The following is a 22,990-nucleotide window of genomic DNA, read 5'->3' on the forward strand; positions in this document are numbered from 1 at the left end:
CCTTTCTCCTGCAACACCATATTTTCAGGCCCCATGCCAGTTGGAATATGGTGGAGTGCATTGCTGATCTTGTCTGGACTGTTACAGCCACTGTATGTAGCACCTTCTTACTCCTATCTGTTTGGTTCAATGAAACGTGGACTGGATGGGCAATGTTTCACTAGCAGCAGTGCTGTCAAAGCAGGTGTGAAACAGTGCGTCACTTCCACTGTGGCAGATTTTGATGAGTGCAGCATGCAGGCTTTTGTTCATCGTTGGTGAAAATGAACAGCTAACAGTGGTGACTATGTTGAAGAAAGCGTTCTATAGCTGAGAATTTGCTCTGTCAAATAGAGTTATTGTGCTCTTCATATCTGTTGTAGTTTCTGTGGAAATAAAAAGGAGGCATTACTTTTGGAGTGACGTATGTACATATGACTGTGCTTTGTGGCTCATGCATTAAGTGAGAAACTATTCCATGAAGACTGTGTTTTGCTGGACTTCTACAATAGCAATACAGGATCCTGCATGTGTTTTAGAGAAATTGCACTGCAACATCATTAGACAGATAATATGAATCCTGTAAATAAGTACTTAATTAAAATGTGATTACACAGGGCTAGAATTAAGTGTTGACAATTTCAGTTTTTGACTTTCTTATGTGAGGGACAGGGGAAAAAACTAGGGAATATCTGTCACTAATCATGCCTACATGCTTCATACAAAGCCTGCAGAATTTGTGTAATCTATTAAGAGGATTTCTTCCTTAGTAAACTGACAGAAGGGCCAGGTAACTTCGTTATGGGGTAGCTATGCACATCTCTGAATCTGAGAAGAAAATTTGTGTCTTCAGCCTTATAGAGCTGTGCTCATCAAGACCCCAGCATGTACAGAATTGATTTGTTGAGCCGAAATCCCAGTCAAGGATGATTCACTTGGATAGAACAGGGAAAGAAGTAACCCTGTTACTTCATAGCAGACGGCCTAAGCAGCAAGTCATATGAACATATAGTCCAAAAGGCACCTGAGAAGCTGGGCACTGGTGATACTGGGAGTAAGAAAACTGGAACTAAAGAGAGGATTGTGAATTGTCTGTAGTTGAGGCACTGCCATGGAAATTGCAGTTTCCAGATGTTTCTCAATTTGGAAGTGGTCTCATTGACCCTCTGAAGAAAAGCCTGTTGAGAAAGTGGGGGGAGGTGCAAGTGAGGGGGCTGTTCTGTAACATTATACCAGTTCTAGAAATTATACTGGTGCCTGTGTCAGAAACACGAATGAAGAGGGGGAGGAAAATGAGGTTTAAGAGACAGAGCTAATTGAGATCTTTATCTACGCAGTGTTGTGGATTTAAGTTTTACCTGGAAGTTATCCTGTGTTGAAAGAACTGTGGAAGGCAGAGATGGGTTGAATAACAGAACTTAATAAGCGTGCATTGCTCAGGATTTATTTTGGGATTTAAGGGTTATTACGATGCTGGAAATGAGAGCACTTTCTGCCACTCAGGATGCTATTTGTTAAATACCATCAGTATGTCTGAAACCTCTCATATCTTGTAAAATGGCCTCTGGCATTTAATAGCTTAGCTACTTCTGTGTTTTTTTTTTAACCTATTTTTGCACCTTTTTCTTTCACAAATTGAGATTTCTGTTTTAATGAAGTACTGATGGCGGATTGCACTTCTACTGTGCAAATACATATATATATATATATATATTCACATACCTGCTTTCAACATGTTTGCCTCACTAAAACAAGCTTTTTCTCATCACAGTGTGTGTGTGTGTGTGTGCATCTGACCCCACCTTCTGCTTTTCCCCCAGTAAGTTTTTTACTGGCAGATGTCAGGCAGGTTTGACAGAGGTATAATGATGTTCCTCCGGGTATCACAGGAATGGGGGGAGGGAACCTTACAAGAAATTTTTGAAGAAAGACTTCACTGTTGAGTGCAGCCCTAGTTACACTTCAGAGAATACAGGTGAGCTTGGGCCTGTATTAATACTTCAGCTGAAGAAAAGTTGAATTCAGAATGGTCAGGGGTGAGAAAGGCCACTGCAGAAAACCAGGCTTCATTCTTTCTCATGATTTCTTGCTATTTATTCATGCCAGGTGGCCTTAAAGTAAGGCAAAGTGTAGTTATATAAAAGTGTATTTGCTTAATCTTGTTACTTATTGAAGTGTACAGGCCTTATTTAATAATACTGAAGAACATAGCGAACATGGAAAGTGTGAAGACAAGCTTGTAGAATGAAACAGCAAGTCTGTGATAAAGCAACTTTATCCACGTTGTTGACTTTTCCTGTGCTCTCTGAGGAGCATCTTGCTGTAGCAGTTCAGGCACAGATTGCATTACAGGAAGTTATACTCTTTGTTTTATGTAAACTAAAATGGCTTTACAGCTCTTCTGTGATACAAGTATCCTGTATTTACCAGTGTCCAGGGATTGGCATGCAATTCTAGAGTGAAGATTTTGTTGGAAGAAGAGGCATGTGAGGTTAAGTTGGCTTGCCTGAGGTAGCACAGGAAGTTCATGAAGAGCTGGAGCAGAGAAATCCCAGTCCTATTTCCTGACTTCCATCAGCCTTCACTTAACAATCCAGAAGACATTTCATGACATTTTCCCCCTTCTCTTGGTTGAAAATTGGTTGCACGAATGGAGCAGGGCAATTCATTAAGTATTTTGCTATTTTCTAATCTAATTTAGCTTGACGTGTCTTGTTTGATGTTTCAGGTTCATCATTTTATATAACGCATTTGTAGAGATTCTGATTGTTTAAAATAGTTTTGGTTTTCAGTCCTTCAGCATCATGAATTTTTCTGCAGGGTGCTGTCACATTTGAGATGTCCTTATATAAAAGAAAAGCACTTGGAGCCCACTGGCAGAGACCTTCTCTAAAGCTAATTGAAGTGACGCGTTTTGTCTGGATTCACAAGCACACGGTGCTACTTGTAAAGCCAGGTGTCCTATAGGACCTGCAGCTACCTAGGCAGGAACACCTAGAAGCATCCAGCTGAAGGTAAAACAAAGCTGTCTGCATGCTCTAGTGCATAAGTAGACTACCTTATGTTGGATTCGGCCTCCTTTTGTCAGCTGGAAAGTTTTGAAATTATTTGTATCTTTGGCTTTTGATACCATCTTTTTTTAATTAAAAATATAATTGCTCACACAATATGTCAGACAGAGCCACCAGGTTGACACAGGAGGGACAAATTATTACATTATTGACCATAAAATCCATGTTTGAGCACACCTTTTTCCCCATGACAGCATGGAGCTCTACAAAGTACAGAATGCCGAGACCAAGGTGGATCTTTCTGGCTCTGATTCAGCTTCTGCTGAGGTTTATGTGGTTCTTTTATTGCTTCTCTGGGAGTTGATTCATGTTCTTTTTATTTTCCTTCAGATCTGATTTCAGAATTGCTGGGAAAATCTAAGGAGCAGCAGACATAAATCCTGCTGACTTAGAACAGTGATAATATTTGTGACTTCTAAACTTGTAAATACGTGGGCAGCTGGCCATGAGGCCATGTCAAATATTTCACGCACATTGAAGTTCCTGATTGGGGCTTACAGACACTATAGGGTTGAGATTACATATAGCATTTAATAATAACTTCATAGATACCTTAGGTCTCCTTTAATTCTAAGAACTGTTTTGGTAGTTCCATGTGAAATCTTCTTGAGTACTCAGCTGTAGAGGTTATGAAACACTCCCGGCTGGTAACTATTGTAAACGTGGGTGGTTGCTTCTACTTCTACTCAATTAGAGATCAGAGAGATTACAGCAGGGGATCATGAATTGGCAAACGGGTAGAAAAATATTAAAATATTAATATTAACTGATATTAATATCAGGGTTATGGATGGAACAAAATTATCTGTATAATAAGAAAAAGTCATATGAAAGGCAACACAAACACAAAAACAAACACAAAACCAAAAGCTGTTACTTGTATACTAACAATATTAACACAGGGAATCATTTCAACTGCCCTTTTCTTAGACTGTGATGAGCCAGAAAGTACCTATGTCCAGTAGAAAACAGGTTACTTAGGCACTTATTTCCTGTTTTCTCCATCATAAGAAAAGCTCCAGGATGAAATTTCTAATCAAAACTAGAGAAAGAGTATAAAAGAGTGTATCCCATAAAAGTAAAGTGATGTGGCAGTCAGGAAGCATCAGAACATGTTCTGCCTAGCTTGAATCAGAGGGATATTATTTCTTCACCTTCATGTGCGGGTTCCTTAATGCCAGAACTCTGCTGTTCCATCACTGGGTTGCTTCACCTGAAAAGCTTTGAAAGCTCCACTTTTGTTTTACTGCTGAACAGAAGCCCCGTGGAAATTTAAGAGTTTTATAAAGCAAGAGATCATTTCCTGCCCAGCTTACTAAGCATTCTCCTTTCTGCTTATGGGCTTCATTGGCAGCTATGTTCCAGACAGACAGTTTCCCTCTGCAGCACAGGTTTTTATGAAAGCAATTTTGTCATAAATACTTTGATTTAGCTTCCAGAATGTAGCCCCATGCTAGCTGAGAGCTGCTGCTACTTCCATTGCTTTCAGTACTATGTACAATATTTTATATATTTTTTTTGTTTTAAATTCAGCTGTATTTCAGTAAATGTTTCTCATATGCACAGAGCCATAGAAACCATACTTCTATATTCATACATGGAAATATAAAGTAAAAAAACCTAGGCTAGCTAAACCCGCATGCATATCAAAATGTTTCTCTCTGCAGCCCATGAAAGAAGGAAGAGATGGGATTTTATTTTTCATCTTCACATCAGGTTAATTCCTGATGTTACTGATTTCTTCTGTGCTGGTTTTCACAACGAAAAGGGGCTGTAAAAAACTGAGGACAGCAACTTTAAAACTATTGGTACCTAACTATAAAGCAGGCAGTTATTGCTTGGGTTTTCTAATGTTGGTTTTTTTTTCCCCACAGGTGTGAAAACTAAAGGAAATTAAGTTTTATCGCTTGTTTAATAGCATAGCCATGAAGGCTGCGTGTGATTGTGATGAGGGTATAGAGGTGGAAAAGAATGGCAACTGTTTTAAAGGGAGAAGTTTTTGTTATGAGATGCATAGATTGACTTGTTAGTAGTTGAATCATTCACACTGATGTGATTTTTACTGGCAACAGACACGTTTCAGCCATTTCCTGAAATGATGTACAGGCTTTGCTTTGATCATTTTAGAAAACCACTAGCTCTGCATGTTTTTCAGGTATAAAGTATCAATCAGTTCAGACTTTCCTACTGATTCCATTACTGTACATTGAGTGAGTAGCTCAGTGGCATCTTCCAAGACTAAGTAGCCTTTTTTGCATTGGATTTGCTTGCCATCCTAAAAGAAGATAATACAGAATGGTCATTCAGCTAGTATAAAGTATATAAATAGAAAGCAAGCGGTAGAACCGGCCTATGTGGGAAACCTAAAGTGTGAGATTTGCCACGGGAACATGTTTATTCTGGCTTATATTTATCTAGAATGATGGCAGTAACAGTGAAAACACAAGCATGACTAACTTAACTAAGGATCAGAAACTAGGGTAAGTCTGCAGGGAATTTCTGTGCATCATTCTGTGCCTAAAAGATGTGTTTAAGTAATATCAAAGGCTGTAGTGTCTGCTGTAGAGACAACTTATAAAGTAGCCTGTGCAAATACTGCGTTTGTTGCTGTACAAACTTCTACGTTTAGAAATGAGTGTTTTGCAGCTTTCACATGGTGCTGGGCAAGTCTTTCTGATGGGATCCTTTATTTATTTTGCAGCATAGGGGCTCACAGTAGGGCATGATGCTTTTAACTGCCTAGCTCTAATTATTCATTATGTTGTAAAACTCTGAAATGATTCCCTATCATGTTCTTTCCCATTGCTGCTCATGCTCAGAGTATAACCTGCAGGAACTCCCAAGTCAGTTTTAAGCTGGAGATGTTAAAGCAAAAAATGCACTTGACAACAAAAGCAAGATCAAAGATTTGTGGGTCTGTTTTCTTTTAATGTCTATAGACTTCCACTCACCACAGAAATGACTTTTTTTCTTACCTACTTCCGTAGTCATGCAAGCCCACACAATCTTTCTGTCCCATTGCTTAGTGGGAAGTCTTTGAAGCAATTAAAATGTTCTTGTATTCTAAAATACGATAACAAAAAGGCCCAGTTGGCTGCAACTCCACCTAACAGCTGTGAAATAGCTGGTATTGTGGCATCAATAGCTGAAATACGCCACTAAGAGGTGCTAGAGCTGCACATCCACATGCATTGCATCACCGTTGTGGTTGCTTCCCTCAAGGGTGAGTGGAGGGGAGTGACATGTGAAACCACAGGTCTAGAATTATTGCAGGTCTACATTTCAAAGCACACTTAAGAGCAGAAAATAAGTTGTAAACGCGTTCAGGTTGTTTATGCTTTATATACAATTCAGGAAGTTAACTCATGAGTCAAACTACTGTCCTCAGTTCTGTTTATCTCAGCGTTAACAGAAGTTCAGGTGTCGCTGCTCAGGAAGAAAGTGATTTTCTTGTAAGCTGTGCAGGAAATGTGTCAAAATTCAGTGTTTTAATTGGGATCAAGCACATTTTTTCAATAAATGAAAATAAATCTAGTCCCAGACTCAGTGTCACAAAGTTAATTCTCACAAGATCTACTACAAAAGTCCAGATTTCATGGGCAGTGGAATCAGAATAAGTTTTGAGATTTCCTGTTGTTTTTATCATGCTTAAAAGGTGATATGTATCAAGTGAAAAGATGTCCCCAGCTGCACTAAGCAAATGATGGTGTGCAAGTGCATTCAATAATGATATATTTTTTTAACTTTTCTGATAATAAATGCAAGGAAATGGTACAGTTTATTAAGTGTATGATTACTTCAGTAGCCTTCCCTTTTGTTTTTGCAGAGTCAAGATGACAGATTTGCTTTCACTGCTGAATGGTATGACCCGAATGCTTCACTCTTTCGGCGTTACGAGCTTCTGTATTATCCAAAAGATAGCTCAGTTGAAATGGTAAGAATAAAAAAGTCTGTAATTTTAAATATATTACTCAATTAAGCTATTTATAAAATGGACCACTGCCATTTGTTTTTCCAGGTAATTAAGTTGTAGTTTAAGACATAAGTCTGTTTTTCAAACTAGAAGAAAAACAAATGTGCTAGTTCATAGTGGAGCACATGCAAGAGCTGCCATGTTAACGAGTTTTATCTTAAGCTTGGAGCATTTCATTTTCACAGATCTGTTTTTATTTAATCTTTTCTTGGATTTAAGTATTGGAACTCAGCACCATCAACCTACTGCAGGAACAAATTGAAGGTGATTCCTAACAAGAGTAGGCTTCAGTTAGAATTCTAGAAGCCTCTGAAGCATTAACTGTAAACAACTTCTATCAAAGTGAAGGAAACGGTAAACTAATTTGGTTTTAATGCATGAAAGGATGTTTCTGAGAATGGAATACAAATTTTTCCCCTTATTGGTGCTTGTATGGACCTTTCTGATTTTATGGTACATTTAACTAAGCCTTCTAACAATAAAAAAAAAATGAAGATAAAACAAGCATATAGTACAGATAATCCTGTACAGGTAATCCAACAAAATAGCCAATGCTTTGTGCTCCCCTTTTGAATGAATTAATGATTATTTATTCTTTTACTAGTCTTTTCTAGATTTTAATGAGCATATGAAGGTCTAAGAATAGCCTAAATTTGTGTATTCACATCTATTAATTTCAGTATAGTTCTTAAACTTTCTTGCCTTACACATCAAACACAGAAACAACAGAACTATCAGAATCTACCTTTTCTTACTTTTCTTATCCAAACTATTGCTTACTGAAACCACGGTACCCATCTGTGTGAGGAGATGCACTTTGCACTTTTTACTGATAGTCTCTTTAAACAAACTCCACCATGATGTTGTCCCTTTTAAGTTAGTTATTTGTATGATATGTGTGCACAGTTGTCAAAACGTGAGGATTTTTTTTTCTTAGACACAGTTAAGCTAATCAGTCAGAAGCCGTAATAATCTTCCTACACAGCCATGTGTAGGCTGACAAAATTGTTGTTCATTTCTCCTGGATGTCTCAAAACCAAGAGCTTTCAAGGTGCTTTTGGCTGTCTTAGAGCTTTATGCATCAAACATCTGCAACTTGGTAGGTTCTTATATTTAGTCAGTTGTGTTCTCAGGGTTGAGGTAGTGTGTGTATGCAGTCATGAGTTTGCATGGACTGCGTGTGATCAATATAACTGCTAAAAAAGCAAAAATGCATGTAGAATCTCTGCAGAAGGAATTCTACAAGATCAGTTTGGAGGTGAATTGTAGACAGAAATTACATTTGAGATTATCTTCTGGATTTATTTATGGTTTTGAAAACTTATTTGGAGTTTGGCATTTTTTTTTCTTCTTCATTACTGCAAAATTCTTCTGGATCTTTTGTATCTTCCCGAGGAGATGGCAGCTGCTCACTTTACCTCTAGTACATTGTCAGAGAAGAAAGGTAATGGACGAGAGCCGGCTTCTCTCTGCTTATGAGAGAGCAGTTGCATCACCTTTCTCTCACCTCTGCAGTGATAACTTTCCTTTGTACATGCTTCAGCTGAAAGTGGAATAGAGCTGTTGGACATTGATGTTATGTGAAGTTCTCAACTTCCCATTTCTTTCTTGCTCCTTCCCGTGAAGGAAAAATACAGTGGAAATAATGCAACCAGTTTCCTGCTTGCTTTGCATCCGTTAGAAAGCAGCACAGGTTTTTGTCCAGGGACAGCAAGCAACCATTTGTGATCAGACTGGGTACTTAGACAGAGCCATCTCCAACTATCCAAGTTTTCCATAGTTAATAACTATGATTCAGTTAATAGGACTCTTCTTGAAACTGAAGAGCACTGAGCTGGAGCATGTAGGTGAGAGCTAAGGATGATTTTATTATGGAATCCTGCTTAGAAAGTATCAAATAAAAAAAAAAGTTTAGCCTGAAGAGGACAAAACTTTTCTAAGATTGTTTCTCCAAGAAATTGAAGGGATCTGTAATATTTACTTGTAGCAGGGAAGAAACTGTTTGTGAGGTTGTCTTTTGTGCTTTAGCAATCCACCCAGAAAATCTCACATTAATGTCTTCCTTCTTGCTCAGAATGTCCATACATAGCTGAATCGTCTTGACAGGCTTTTGAGCTTGCAGCTCTAGGCAGTTGAGAACTTCTCAACGTAGTGCTGCAGCCATCCATCCATCCTTAATTCAGAGTTTTAAGCAGTCAAATAAAGCATAATATCACTGGAACAGTGCCCTGAAGAGGAGACCTGCCACAGTGTGTATTATGATCACTACTGCTTCAAACCATTGGCCTGTGAAACAACATGGACTTGCTGGAGGGGGTGGGGGATTCTCATTGAGACTGGGTAGAGATATCCACAAGGGATGTGAAGCATCTATCATAGTTGGAATTAGCACAAGCAAGTAATAAAAACTGTGAAGACAGCCATCACCCTGAGACTATTTAACTGGAACAAATGTGTGGTTTTATCCTCTAAGCATTCCTGGTGCACGTGCAAGTTCACAGGGTTAAGAATTAAATCAATTTAATGATCAGATTAAATCCCACAGAGCTATGGAAATTTCTGAAGGGAAAGTAAGAATTACGTGGAGTTTGCCAACAGCTTAAGATCTCTTGCTGTAGTAGGTTCTAATCTTCTTTTGTCTGCAGTATGATGTGAAGAACCATCGTACCTTTCTGAAGCGCACCAAGTATGAGAGCTTACACCTTGATGATCTGTTTGTGGGCAACAAAATTACTGTGTTTTCCCGTCATCTTTCCTTAGTGGACTATGGGGATCAATATACAGCGCGCAAGCTAGGGGGCCGCAAAGAGAGGTAAGAAAACCTGTTGTTTTTTTAAGTCTTCCTTTGTGACTGGGGTAGTTGTTCTTTGCTGGAAATGAGGTAAGATTCCTGTACCGTGGGAAAAGGAGGAATTAGTCACAAGTCTGCATGAGGTTTGGAGTCATCTGGCATACTGTTAGCTGGAGGGAAACAGTTCCCTGCTTGTGGGCAAACCTACCATTATCCCTCCCACCTGATACATCTTCAAGGCCAGTTTATCTGTGGTGTCGCATGTTGCATCCTCCAGATTTCTCTGAAGAGAAAAGGTAGAGAAGGCAAACATGGGCCCCAGCTCAGCTTTCCTACTCCCTGTAGGGCCAGTAGAAATAGTATTCTTGTGATTTGTGGATTCTCTCAGTGCAGTATTGGTGTTGTAACCTTAATGGGTGCTGGCTAGAATCCTTCAAAATGGTCTTCTCCCTCCCTGCAGTCTGTGCAGAAAGCTAGTACCTTATCAAATGCATCTACCCTGTATTGTCATTAGTAACTGAACAGTAGGAACATAAGAGAAGCCCATTCCTATCCTCTGCTGCTTTTTTTGCTGTGGAGGTTTTTCATCTGAGAATGTTTTCAGCATTTTGTGAACTGTGCATGCGTGAGGATGGGAAGTGTGGAGTGGGAATGTCAATAAAACCTATGGGGTTGTATATTAAGACAAACTTAATAGGTAAAGCTAAGACTTATCTCTTTTCATTGGGAAGACATTAAGAGCCCATCCAAGAACAAAAGTAGTAGGAGAAACTTAATAAAATGATAATCAGATTACTTTAGGAGGAACTTAAATCTGATTTGCCTGCACAGCATATTATTTCTGAATTCAAAAATTAGGAAATTTGGATCATTTCCTCCAGTAGTATATGGAGTATTTTCCTTGGCATGGTGTTGCAGTGGGTCCTGTCCAGTTTGTTCCTTGCTCCCTTCCACTGTCTGGCTTTAGTTCGAACTCTTTTTGAAGAAGTAACTGGACACTTTGGAACAGCTGCAAGTTTTGACATGAATCTTTGTCTCCACCAAAATATTGCCTTGGAAATGACTGCCATAATAAGTTTCTATAAGAAGCTTCCAGAAGGACTTCTTTTGGTGCTTTTTCTTCAATCTGGAGTTGGGAATGGTGAAGAGTATCAAAATGGGCAGAGAGAATAGCAGAGAAGGACTTGTATATGATACTGCTCTGTTTCACATTGGAGCATTGAGTAGATTACATCTGTCTTGTTTATGGGTTTTATCTCAATACAGTTTATTACTGCATGTTTCATGCTCTGCCTAAACTTGCATATAAGCCTCGGTGCTGATGCATTTGTAATAAGAAAAGGTAGCTTGTGGTAAAATGGCACACTATTCTCATAAGAGAAGCTATATAGTGTTGCTGTACAAGCATGGTCAGCAACACCATAGATGCCTTGGTTAGGTGGTCCTGGTAGAGGAGGTGCTCTACAAAAGGAAGGAGAGAATTTATGACATCAGCTATTTGGAAAACGTTTTAGGAGTGTCAGCTGAAAGATAACATAGATATGCTAGTGATGTTACATATTCAGAATGGCCTTGGGGAACGTAGTGAAAGGTGTCTTTAAATAGGGAAGAAATCCTCAAAATCTGATTTCTTCACAGAAGCTGGCTTTCACTGAGTGAACAGGGTCATAGTGGAGGAGTCCTTGTGCAAAATGGCTACATGTGGCCTGTTTGTCTTTTTGGCCTGGTTCTGACAGCATTTAAAGCAGTTATTCATTACACATATATAGTAACATTTCTGCAGCACTTGATTCCCAAAAATAGTTGGAATTTTACTAATAATTTTGTGCAAGTTGTATGAAGAAAAATATTCTTGTCTTTCCTTGCCTTTACACTGTACTTCCAAAGCTGGAATAAACATTCTTTAGCTGCTCAATATGCAAAAGCTCAGAAAAGACCTGCAAGGGAAAGTGAGCAAGGTACATGAGAAGACAAAAAAAGCAAATGTTTTGATGTAGAGGTCTTTGTTTTTGTCATGAAAGCCAGCAAATGTCATTCTAGTTACATGTGGTGTGAAACAGATGTGATAAGAGGCCTGTGTAAGGAAACACTGGTTTAAGAAAGAGACTTCTGTTGTGTAGTCTTTCACTTGTGATCCTGGGCAGTTGTAACCTGAAGTAAATGCTTGTCTGAGCAATGTGTGTTTTCTAAGTAGTCTGTACTCAAATATCCATGATTTTGAAAATGGTATGAGAAAACTTGTCTCAACCAGAAATATTCAGTCTTTTTAAATTGGGTATGTTATTTGTACACATTCAGGCAGTGACATAATCAGCATCTCTTTCCCTACAAGACATAAGCTACTGCGCAACAGTCCTATTATTAAAAATAAGTAGATCTCACAAGCATAGCTGCAACGCAAATTGTGCACCGTCCCTTTGATCAGCTCCCATCTTCTGTTGTTTTTAGTGCTTGTTGGAGTACTATCAAACAGCCCTTCTGAAAATGTAAAAAACCAGGATCAATTTTCATTCTTTGTTCCTCAACTTAAGACTGTTTCAAAAAGTACTTTGCAGACTGCATCATGTAAAACCACAATGACATATTGCCAATTAAAACTAAAAATAAGACACATGAATCAGTCTGATTTCAGGAACAGTCTTCAGCATCCTGAATTATTCTTTTTCTTGCCCTACTTGCTTCTGAAAATCTCATACCAAGATGTTAGTTTGTACACTGATGCCATATAAAAGATTTTGTTAGATTTGTTCGTTGCAGTTTTTGTTAGTGTCTTCTAGGTAAGTTGCTTCTTAAAGCAATGTTTCACTACGTATTGCTGGGAATTAGAGTTTTACTGGAAAGCTTGTACTTGGAAAAGTAAGGGCTTGTTTATTTCTAGTATTAGCACTTTGTGCTGAACAGCCTGTGTAATAGCATAGATTAAAAAGAAATCCTGAAGGAAACAAACTTCACTGGAGATTTTATTCAGTGGTTTGATCCTTGGTGATCAGGGTAAATGGGAAAGTCGAGAGCTTATTGAGTCAGGGCTTACATCATGCATTGAGAGAAGGTGTGCTTGTCATGGGTATAGCACACAGCCGCTCACCTTCACGTGCCTTGATGCACGTGGCACATCCTGTCATATGATAAATAATATCACAAAATGAGTTGGAGCTATTAAATCCTTGGGGAAGAGGTTGGTCAACCTATGGGCCATATGAATTATGCTAGTATACTTTCCTGAGGTCAGCCTTCCTTGGCCTGAAGACGGAGTTAAATCATTTTTACAAGTCTTTTTGTGTTGTATTTCCCAACAGATCTGGGCCTGTGCTGTTTTTTGTGTATGAGCTTTTTGATGCTTGTGGAAATCTGTGGTATCTGAACCCTGAAGGCCATCTATGTCTCTCTTAATTTCACTTGCAATATTGCATGTATTCAAATTTCCCTCTTTGTTTACTGTTCTGACATGTCTCTTCCTTTAGATTTGCTGTAAAATAGGCAGCCTGTTTATTTCCAAAGCATCTGGCAGTCTCTGGTTGCTTAAGGTAGCATAGGAAAGTTAGTGGAAGTTCATCTGTCTCCTGTATCCTCAGCATATTTGCTCTCATTAGAATATACTGCTGCAAGCCTAACAATTGCTTTCCATATTATGCTACTAATTAAAATGAGAAGTTTGCATGTATTTATCTGTCATTTATGGACTTACTGCATTAAAAAAAATCTATCTTGGGTAGCCTTCATTACTAGACACAGTATGAAAAGATGGAAAGAGCTCTTTAGGATCGTCAGAGACACAGTTTCAGAGATACAGGATTTGAATAAATCATCTGTTGATTTGTAAGCTGAGCACATTTGAAGCTGACTCACTGCAAGATGAATGCAAATAGAAAATGCCGTTTTACAGACCTTCTTTTTTGCTTGTTACTTTTGATTAATAATATGTTTAGCGCATGGTGTACTTGGTCTGATGCAAAGCACACTAATAAAACTGTCCTGGCCTTGGGGATGTACAGTATAAAAAGATAATTACTGAAAAGATAGGATGTACTTAGAAACAAAAATGTGGGGGAAAGCATAGAGATTTTATGATTGGTCTCTCTTAAAATACAAATATTAGTCAGTACCTACTACCTTATCTCCCAACATGTTATTGTGTCCATTGTCAGCATCAGCTACTGTGGCACACAAACCATATGCCATGAAATGTTTGGACTGTATGAAGGAAAACTGAACCTTCCTGTCAGTGGGGCCTCCTAAACTTTTAAAGTAATAATGAAATAATAATTTAACTTTGATTTCCATGGGAGAAGCATGTCTTTAAGTAATATTTTTAAATACAGAAGTTGATTGGCTTGATTTTTTTTATGTATATAATGATTACTTAAGGAAAGAGTGAGTGTAGGAAGGGAGGAAGAAACAAATGATGAGTTATGTTCTACCTCAAAGCAGGCAGTGAGGAGCATAGTGAAACTATCTGCCTTTACAGCATGAGAGAGATGTGCTTCAGAAATTTAATATGCATCTCATACTTCCTTCTGATGGAATATTCCTCATACCTTTCATGCTCCAGGAAGCTGTTCTTTTTTGTCTTGTTAAAGGCACAATTGTGCAACTATGAGGTTATCGTCCTTGGATCTTTGAAACTGAAATCACTGAATAAAATCTCACAGACAAACTACTTAAAAAGCGATGTAGGTGTTGAATTGTGTGGATTCTGTGGGAAGAATATCAGTTTGAGAATATCAGGAAACAGGCAAGTGTTCAGAATACAAGGAATTTCTTGCGTGAAAGAGAAGCACTGAACTTTGAGAGCAGGCTGTGAACAGTTGCTGTGAGTTTGGGTCTGGAAAGGTAGCTTTTACTGTGGGTAGAGGTATGCACCACTTCTTAAAGTGATCAGATTGTTTGCTCTCAGTAAGGGGAGAAGCTGGTAAATAGTGATGGATGGTGGAATACTATGGGCTGACTTGGCTTAGGAAGCTAAGGAGATTGCAGTAAGCAAAGCTTATTCTCATCACAATAATGGCTTGCACAGACACTCAAGAACAGCACAGAAATTGGTGAGACACTGGGACTAGAATGCTTGACTGTGGAAGAATTTCTTTCTGTGGTGCTTTTCCATCTGAGTATAAACTCAACATGCATACTAAATTCTTTATGTAAAGTAACATTGACTGTATCTCTCTCCCTTTTCTTTCAGAACATTGGCTTTGATTAAACCTGATGCAACACCTAAGATTGGAGAATTAATAGATATCATTATTAATGCTGGATTTACAATAACTAAGGCCAAAATGATGATGCTTTCAAGGTAAGAAATTAAGGTCAGCTCTATTGGATGTACCGTTTATGCAGTTCAAGATATTCTCTGAAGTTACCCCATGTTGTTCTACACATTAAAGCCATTCCAGTAAGTAATTAAGGGAAGACTCATCTGTTCTGTAACAATGTGTAGGTTTCTAAATGCATATAAAAAAATTAAGCATTACAAAGCTTTGTGCAAAATGAGTATGGGTGATTAAATGAAGGTGCGTGTGAATCCAATGTGACTAGCGTTACTTCAGCAATTCAGTGGTATTCACCAATGACTTGTCTTTACGTGCTCACCTTGTAGCTTCTTGATATGAGCCATATTACAGATTATAACACAGTTGTCTTAAAAAAACTTGGTTTCTTCACACTCTGTAAATCTGTTGTCTTAATTTTTGCTCCCAAAACCTGAACTTGTTAGTGTTTTTAATAACTCGACAACCCATGTAAAGCAGGTGATCTTTTGATCTCATTGTAGGGTTGAAAAGGTGCATCTTCCTAAATACCTCCAAGCACCCTTTGCTGCTCTCCACCTGCCTCATTCAACCACAAGATTATGGGAAAGCATTTTGCAGAGGAAAGCATAAAGATGATTAATTTACCATAGAAGAATTTTCCAAGATTACTATGGTATTTCTCAGTTGCTGCTTTGCCAAGCCTATTGACAAGCAATGTTTTTTTGACAGGAAAAGCTATCTGTATTAAATAACACCATTTTCATGGGTCCTTGTGATTTCTGTGTGAGGTCAGGAACGATTTTATCCTACCTCAAAGTTTTTTGCTTTTTGAAATAATGATTTAAAGGAAAAAAAAAAAAATTGAATGCTTTCCTCCTGTTTGTGTTCACTTGCTGCAGTGTTTGAGGTTGGTCCCAGGTGCTCCCTCAAACAACTCCAGTTCATGAGTTTAGTCAGGTTTGCAATGCTGACTTACAATTCACAGTGTCTTTCAAGCCAGTGTTTTTTTTGGTTTTTTTTTTCTTTGGCATGCTTTCCTGCAGTCTGTAATATTTGATTCTTAGGTGTTGAGTGGTTCTTTATTTCAGTGTCAGTGAACTTGGAGCACTATTGAGCCAAGTCGCGTGACTTGAAGGAAATGGAAGCTGAGAATTAAACTTTTATTGCCTACTGCCTATATAGAAATCCCTTCCCTCAGTACGAAATCTAGTTAAATGATGTATGAGTATTTGTAGTTTCTCTGCATAACATATACGCTGTTTCTTGCTACTGCCATTTTAAAATGCTGGAACTGTGGCTTTGCCAAAGTCTTCTCCTACTAGATCTGGCATACTTGCTCAAACAAGCGTCATCATCTGTTGGTTGCTTTCTGTAAAGAAAATATTATTGACATTCATCTGGCAATCCCTGTTAATTTGGTTTATGCCTTCTGTAAAAAAAACTGTAGCCAAGATAGGAAAGTAAGAACAGATACCTGAGTCGAGTCTGTTATTTCCCAGTGAACGCTGTTTTCCTTTCTTTAAAAGCAGAGCAATAATGAGAGGTGAGATGAAATGAAAAAGGACCTGTGTTATACGACACAATCATAGTTTTATATTTCTTGCAATAGGAATTCTTAACCCAGTAGCAGTGTTCAACTTGTTCAGAAATGATAATATGGGATCTGTTTGTGTATTCTTTCCCATTTGCTTTCCAAGGTTATTTGGTGAATTAGTTTGAGCAGTGTATGTTCTGGTTGAAATAGTGAATTGTAAGCAAAAACTCGCTTGAAGGTGGAGAGTGCAGGTATTCCTGTGACTAGCATTATTTTTGAAGCAGCCAACCAGGAACTGTTCAGTTCCAATGGGCAGGTAGCTGTTTTGAGTCCCCAGAGAAGAAATTTGTGACTGTTAAAGTCTTTGTCAATGTCAGCAAAATTAAATTATCTTCAAGTTCTCCTTGAGGTTATTTCTTGCCTCTGGCAATATCAGGCTTAAGTCTGGACTACAAATGAAGAAAAAGAGATGTGAAAAGTTGCATTACAGATGACAGTTACTGCGACTTGGCTCAGACTTGCAGCCTGTTACTTGAAATATATTGAGGTAATTTCTTTCAGAAAGGGGAGCTGCTTGAAGTGAGCAAAATCATGGAGACCATTAAATTTCAGGAGATTGTTTCCAAATGGGAATCTTTAAGTCTCTGTGCATCTCTGCTTTGATTATGAGCTTTGTACGCGGACTGGGAGGTCAGCAGTATTACTTGCTTTCAGCTGCCTGTCCATCTGAAGAGCTTATCCTTCTCCTCAAATTACAGCATCAGAATATGCTACGCACAAGGATTTGGAGCAAGCCAAGACCAAACCTGCACTTCTGAACTGGAATTTTGAAGTTGCAGTTGGAAGATAACAGCTAAACTTGAAAACTCTCATAGATTCTTCTAGCTGTTTTCATGTAGAAAAAAACAGTGAAGGCAGCAAGAGTTTGCACGAGGTGTGGTTTGAGAAAAAGGAGGGAGGAGAGTGGGCTGTCTAGCACAGGAAGTGGGAAGGTGAAAAGCCAAAGTGATGTTTCACAGGTGGATGGAACGTGGGCCTGTACTGCAGACCCTGAAACTGAGCACTAACTAGCAGCATGGCTGTGGCGATGTAAAGCTTGGAGAGGGCCATCATCCTGTGTTAATGATGAATATTCTGGCATTTAGCCTGCAGCATCAGCTGTGCTGTCTCTGTACTTAGGTACTGTGACTAAATAACAGCTGCAGTATGGATACTTTGTGTGCTTGCTGGCCTTTGTTTACCTGACAAGATACAGAGCCCTCCTCATTATGGAAATCCCTTGCTATGAGAGAAGGCAATGCTAGTAACTGGAGTTCTCCCTGAGGGAAGTGCATGACAATACTCAGTTATCAAAGGGAAAAGAGTATGAGAAAGCATGTTTTAATCTAGAGGGGTTGTGCTGCCTATTTGAATTGTAACATTTGTGGATACTGAGTAGAAACCAGATTATGCAATATGCTGTTGTTAACTGTCATCAAACACTAGCTCCAATAAGGAAATAAGTTTCAATGAAGCAGATAAATTGTTTATTTATGCTTTAAAACCAGATTTCGTTACCCAACATACACACTCAAGCTGAACTGCAAGATCAAAGCAATGTAACAGTGAACAGCTTGTCAAGTGGCTGTTTCTGCTGTTTGTTTCCCAACCTGAGAATGTGGAGCCCATCAGTGACCTTGAAAATCTTAGTTACAGGTTGCAGTGATAACTTCCTTCCCAGATCAGGACTGTGAAGAGGAGTCGATTATACCTCTGACCATGCTCAGTATGACAAAGTTAAATGTAAGAGTGCTGCTCCAAAAGTAATGCCTCCTGTGATATTGTGTGAGATGGTGGTGGAGGCTGAACCTTCACAGCAGTATTCCCTCACATGCTGTTTCCACGTGGCAGATGGCAGAAGAGGGGCAGTCTGACAAAGTGGCATCTGACATGGGAATGCAGATGAAGCAAAGGTGTGTCATATTGAATTCCTCCATGCAGGAAAAAATAGCACCCAGAGACATTCACTGATGCTTACTGAGTGTTTCTGGGAACCAAACAGCAGATGTGGGCCAAGTAAGATGGCAGGTGGTTACATTTCAACACTGGTGACAACAATAGTGGGTCACTTCCACTGGTGCAGTTTTGGATGGGAGTGGCATGCAGGGTCTGGTTTATCACTGGTGAAAATGCACAGCTAGTGGAAGTAACTGTTAAAAAGCAGAGAAGATTCTCAGGTACAAATACTATCAAATAATGTTATTGTACTCTTTGTATCTATTGCAGTTTCTGTTGAAATAAATAGGAGGCATTACTTCTGGAGCAGTGTATGGGTATGAATTCTTTTACTGGGTATGAATGCCCCATACATTTTCCAACTTGGGAAGGCATTATGTGTAGAAAAATGTTGATGAATGATAGTTTGTGGTTCTCAGGGTTTATATATACGTGCGAGTGTGCGTGTATATATATATGCACATATAAATGCCTGTGCATATATAAAGCTGTGTCTGTTTACTCTTCCAGAAAAGAAGCAGCTGATTTCTACGTAGACCATCAATCAAGACCTTTTTATAAGTAGGTACATTGTTTTTTTAACTTGATGCATATATTTATTGTTCTGCAACAGCAACTGATTTATTGTGGGTCCAAACTCAAGCCCTTCAGTGAGACATAAGTACAGGCTATGTCTGACCATGATGGAGATCAGGAGATCTAGAACTCCATTTTCTTTGCTGAATAATTATGTTTGAATATGTTGATTTGCAAGCAAGAGTTTTGCCTGTGCTGTTATTTCACAGATGTCTGTCTACACAACTTGTAGTTATCTGTGGGACCTTAAGCTTTTGTCCATGCCTGCTTGGTCTTTCCTTCTAGAGTGTTATTCACTACATCTTCTATATAGGATTCTTCTCAAATTTAGAAACAATTATAAATCATTTCAAATCAATGAGAACAAAAGTTGTCCTCAGAGCAGAGCCTACAAAGTTAGGTTAGGTTGTTCATAGGCTTTGCTGAGTTGAGTTTTGAACATCTCTACTGGATTGCATATTTTCGTTGGCTTTAATTTACAGCCTGGATCACCATATGCTGTTTCCATTTTGCAGTGAGCTTCTCCAGTTTATAACAAGTGGTCCTGTTGTTGCTATGGAAATCTTACGGGATGATGCAATTTGTAAGTGGAAGACATTATTGGGGCCTGCAAATTCTGCAGTTGCTCGAACTGATGAACCGGAAAGCATCAGAGCAAACTTCGGACATGATGGCCTAAAAAATGCAGCTCATGGCCCAGATTCAGTAGCCTCAGCCGCTCGAGTAAGTTTTTGACTGTGTCACTTAACTAGTTTTCTTATTAATTTAATTCGATAACACTACTAGATCAGGAATTCCTCATTTCTTTTTTTCCCGTTTGAGTTCAGAATGAATAGGTATTCTATGTTGCTCCTTTTTAGCCTGCAAAAATAGACTGTCTGGAAACAGGAATCTTGTTTATCTTTGTCATAAACGGAAGTTTTGGATACTTTGATCAGGAGAACATGCCTAGTCTTCGAAAAACTCTGCTCCCATTATGCATAACAAATATTTATGAAGGCAGACCATTTTGTATTGCTTTGTGTTCTGAAAGGTAATACAGCAGGCCTGGCTTCTAGGAGTTCTCTTTTACTTTGTAGTCTGTATTTTCTTAGAGTGTTAAGAAAGCCCTAGGGCTGGGTGATTAAATATTACCAGCATTTCTATAGAACAGAGGTGTTTATGTTCACTGATGGGGGTAGATCTGCTGATAAGCAATGGCTAGAATAAAGTTTACCTAACAGTTGTTTGGTACTGCACTGTATTATCTTAGCTTTAGACTAGCAGGGAAAAGATAACTGTTGCCTTCTGGATCCCAGTCTTTTCCTCTTCTTACACTGGAACAGCTGCAGTAGCACAGCTTGAAAGAGACCAGTTCTGGGATAACTTATAAACTACCAGCTACTGTGTACTAGACGACGATGTGCTAGCAATCAGGGTAGAGTCAGCCCCTTGCTGCAGCTGCTGTGTCCTTGCTCAGCACTGTGAGGCCTGGGCATTGTTTAAGCACCATGCTCAGGTGTCTGAGTGGTACCTGGTCTACGGGCTTCTCTGCTTGACTGTAGTTTTAATAAGTTACTTTCCAGACATGGAATACTTCTTGTGGTGGCAAGTCTAGTGGAAGTGGTACCTATCTAGAAAGAGTTTGGATAAAGTTGAATTTTTATAAAGGAGAATTTCAGTCAGAAAAGTCTTTAATTCTGGCAGTTGACCAATGTCTTTGTGCTCAAATGGGGAGGTTTCTCTTCGTTTGTGTGCTGCAGTTACTGTTGTGCCAGCTTTTTGCCTGAGAGTGTAGGAGACAGTATCTATTAACGTAAGATTCTGACTATAAATTTAATTATTTGCTTTGGTTTAAGTTGGTAGCTCTTTTTACATTTCAGCAGTTTGAAGGCTCTGCTCATCTGTGGTATTTTTATGACCAACATTATTATATTGCTGAACTTTGGCAGATGTAGGCATCCTTGTGGTGTTACCAATACCCATCTCTGGTAAGATAACTGAAATTGTGAATTTAATAGGCCTCTACCTACTTTAATGTAGTAGGTGCAGAACTATATATTTGTATAGCAGCTGGAAACTAGTTGGTTGCAGTTAGAACAGGACATTGCAGTGACAAATGAAAGTAGGCCTCTGGTGTACTTCTAAGGTTATTTCTCTTTCTGCAGGACCATTTTTAATTTTTTTTTTTTCATATTAGGCATAAATAAAAAATACTTTCTTTTTAAAACATCACTTGAATTTTGTTTAGCATTTCATTATCCTTCAGCATTATTTAGACACTTTTCTCTTCTGGCATTTAATGGACCAAAGAAAGTGTTAGATGCTTTAAGTACCTTGCTAACTTTTCCTGGCTACTGCTTTTAGAGTGAACATTAGTTAACAGAATGGGACAAGGTCAAAGAGGGATGCAGCATGTCCTCAGAAGAAGGGTGCAGGAAACTAACACTCATGAGCACTCAAGATGGGCATTGTTTGCTAGGTGGGAAAAAACACAGAAAACAAAAACACTTCGCCTTCCTTCCTGTTGAATGATCCCTGAGTGAGAACTGTGTAATTGTTCAAGTCAGGATTACAGGAATTGCCAGAATAAAGTGAGGAGAAGATTGAGAAATAGTTAAGTTTATTCTGTCTGAACTGAGCTAGTAAATTAAATGAGACAATGCCAGGAAATGGCCTTCAGCGCTGTTAGTGTTACACATGAAAAAAAAAAATTAGATGGATTTGGTAGAAGTATCTCCAGGTTATTATTATTTCCCTTAAATAGAAATTCATCAATTCTCTTACTTAATTTGACCAATAGGTCTTAAATGGAATCTGCATTTCGAGCATTTGACTAATGTTTATTGGCAGATTGTGTAAGCTATGTGAATAAATGGTATGGAAAAAGCATGAAGCTGGCAGTGAGCAATAAAAATAAATAAATAAAATCACTGAGGAAAGAAGCTTGTGTGTCCAGCTTACTGTGGTCTAAGACCAAATAGTGATGGAAGGAGGAAAGGAAGTAATGGGAAACAAAGAGGCAAAGAGGTTCTTCTGATTCTTCTCAGAAATTAGGGTAACTGAGCCCATCTTCCATTCACTAAGGCTGAAGGGGGGAAAAAAGAAAAGAGGGGTAGGAGTCCATAAGTCATGAGAGTGGAGCCAACAATTTTAGGCGAAGGTTTTTTAATACAAAAGGGGGAAAAAAAGGTTGTAAATGAGTGGGATGGAGATTGGTTTTTGTATCAGGGAAAGCTGGGTGCTCATTGTGTTATTGCTTAAGTGGAGGAAAACATGTTGTGAAAAGAGAGAAGCTAAAAATCTGTACATGGAAGTAGACCTGGGAAAAATACTGAGGAAAGGGAATTTAGAAATCTGGGGATACTTCATCTGCCAAATGATTGTGGCTGAATGGAAATAGATTGTATTGTGAAAGCAGAAAGGGAAATTACAAGAAATATTCAAATGAAGTTTTTATGATGGCAGCAGTGTTGCCAGGGTTGGAAAGATGTGTAGAATATTGTAGGGGAGATGTATTTGTAGCACAAAAATCAATAGTTTTCTGTAACTATGAGTACTTCAGATGTCGTTACTTAGGATGGAAGCTTATGCATGCAGCTAGATAAAAACTAAAGTGAATTCAATTACAATTGTTTTCAGGAGCTGGAGTTCTTCTTTCCCTCCAGTGGAGGTCACGGACCAGCCAACAGCGCAAAGTTCACAAACTGTACTTGCTGCATTATTAAGCCTCATGCAGTTAATGAAGGTAAGGAATATGAATAGTGGAGGTAAAAGAAAATTATGCTTTGTTCTGTTTCATGGTCATTCTTATGCTTTTTTTTTTTGTGTGTGTGAAAATGTGAA

At 38.6% G+C, this 22,990-nt stretch overlaps 1 protein-coding gene across 6 annotated transcripts in view; it reads left to right on the forward strand.

The window, feature by feature from the left end:
• Window positions 1-22,990, forward strand: part of NME7 (NME/NM23 family member 7) — a 140,699-nt gene that overhangs the window by 6,686 nt on the left and 111,023 nt on the right. For 5 of the 6 annotated variants that reach the window (XM_015875307.1, XM_015875316.1, XM_032447612.1 and 2 more), the window contains exons 2-7: window positions 6,877-6,984; window positions 9,669-9,835; window positions 14,994-15,104; window positions 19,100-19,150; window positions 19,681-19,888; window positions 22,787-22,892. In XM_015875307.1, the coding sequence (XP_015730793.1) occupies window positions 6,877-6,984; window positions 9,669-9,835; window positions 14,994-15,104; window positions 19,100-19,150; window positions 19,681-19,888; window positions 22,787-22,892 (751 nt within the window). Of the gene's footprint in view, window positions 1-2,845; window positions 2,994-6,876; window positions 6,985-9,668; window positions 9,836-14,993; window positions 15,105-19,099; window positions 19,151-19,680; window positions 19,889-22,786; window positions 22,893-22,990 lie in introns of those variants that run through there. The other variant, XM_032447608.1, reaches the window with a different exon arrangement.

The sequence above is a fragment of the Coturnix japonica genome, chromosome 1 (genome assembly GCF_001577835.2).
Source record: "Coturnix japonica isolate 7356 chromosome 1, Coturnix japonica 2.1, whole genome shotgun sequence".
Lineage (NCBI taxonomy): Eukaryota > Metazoa > Chordata > Aves > Galliformes > Phasianidae > Coturnix > Coturnix japonica.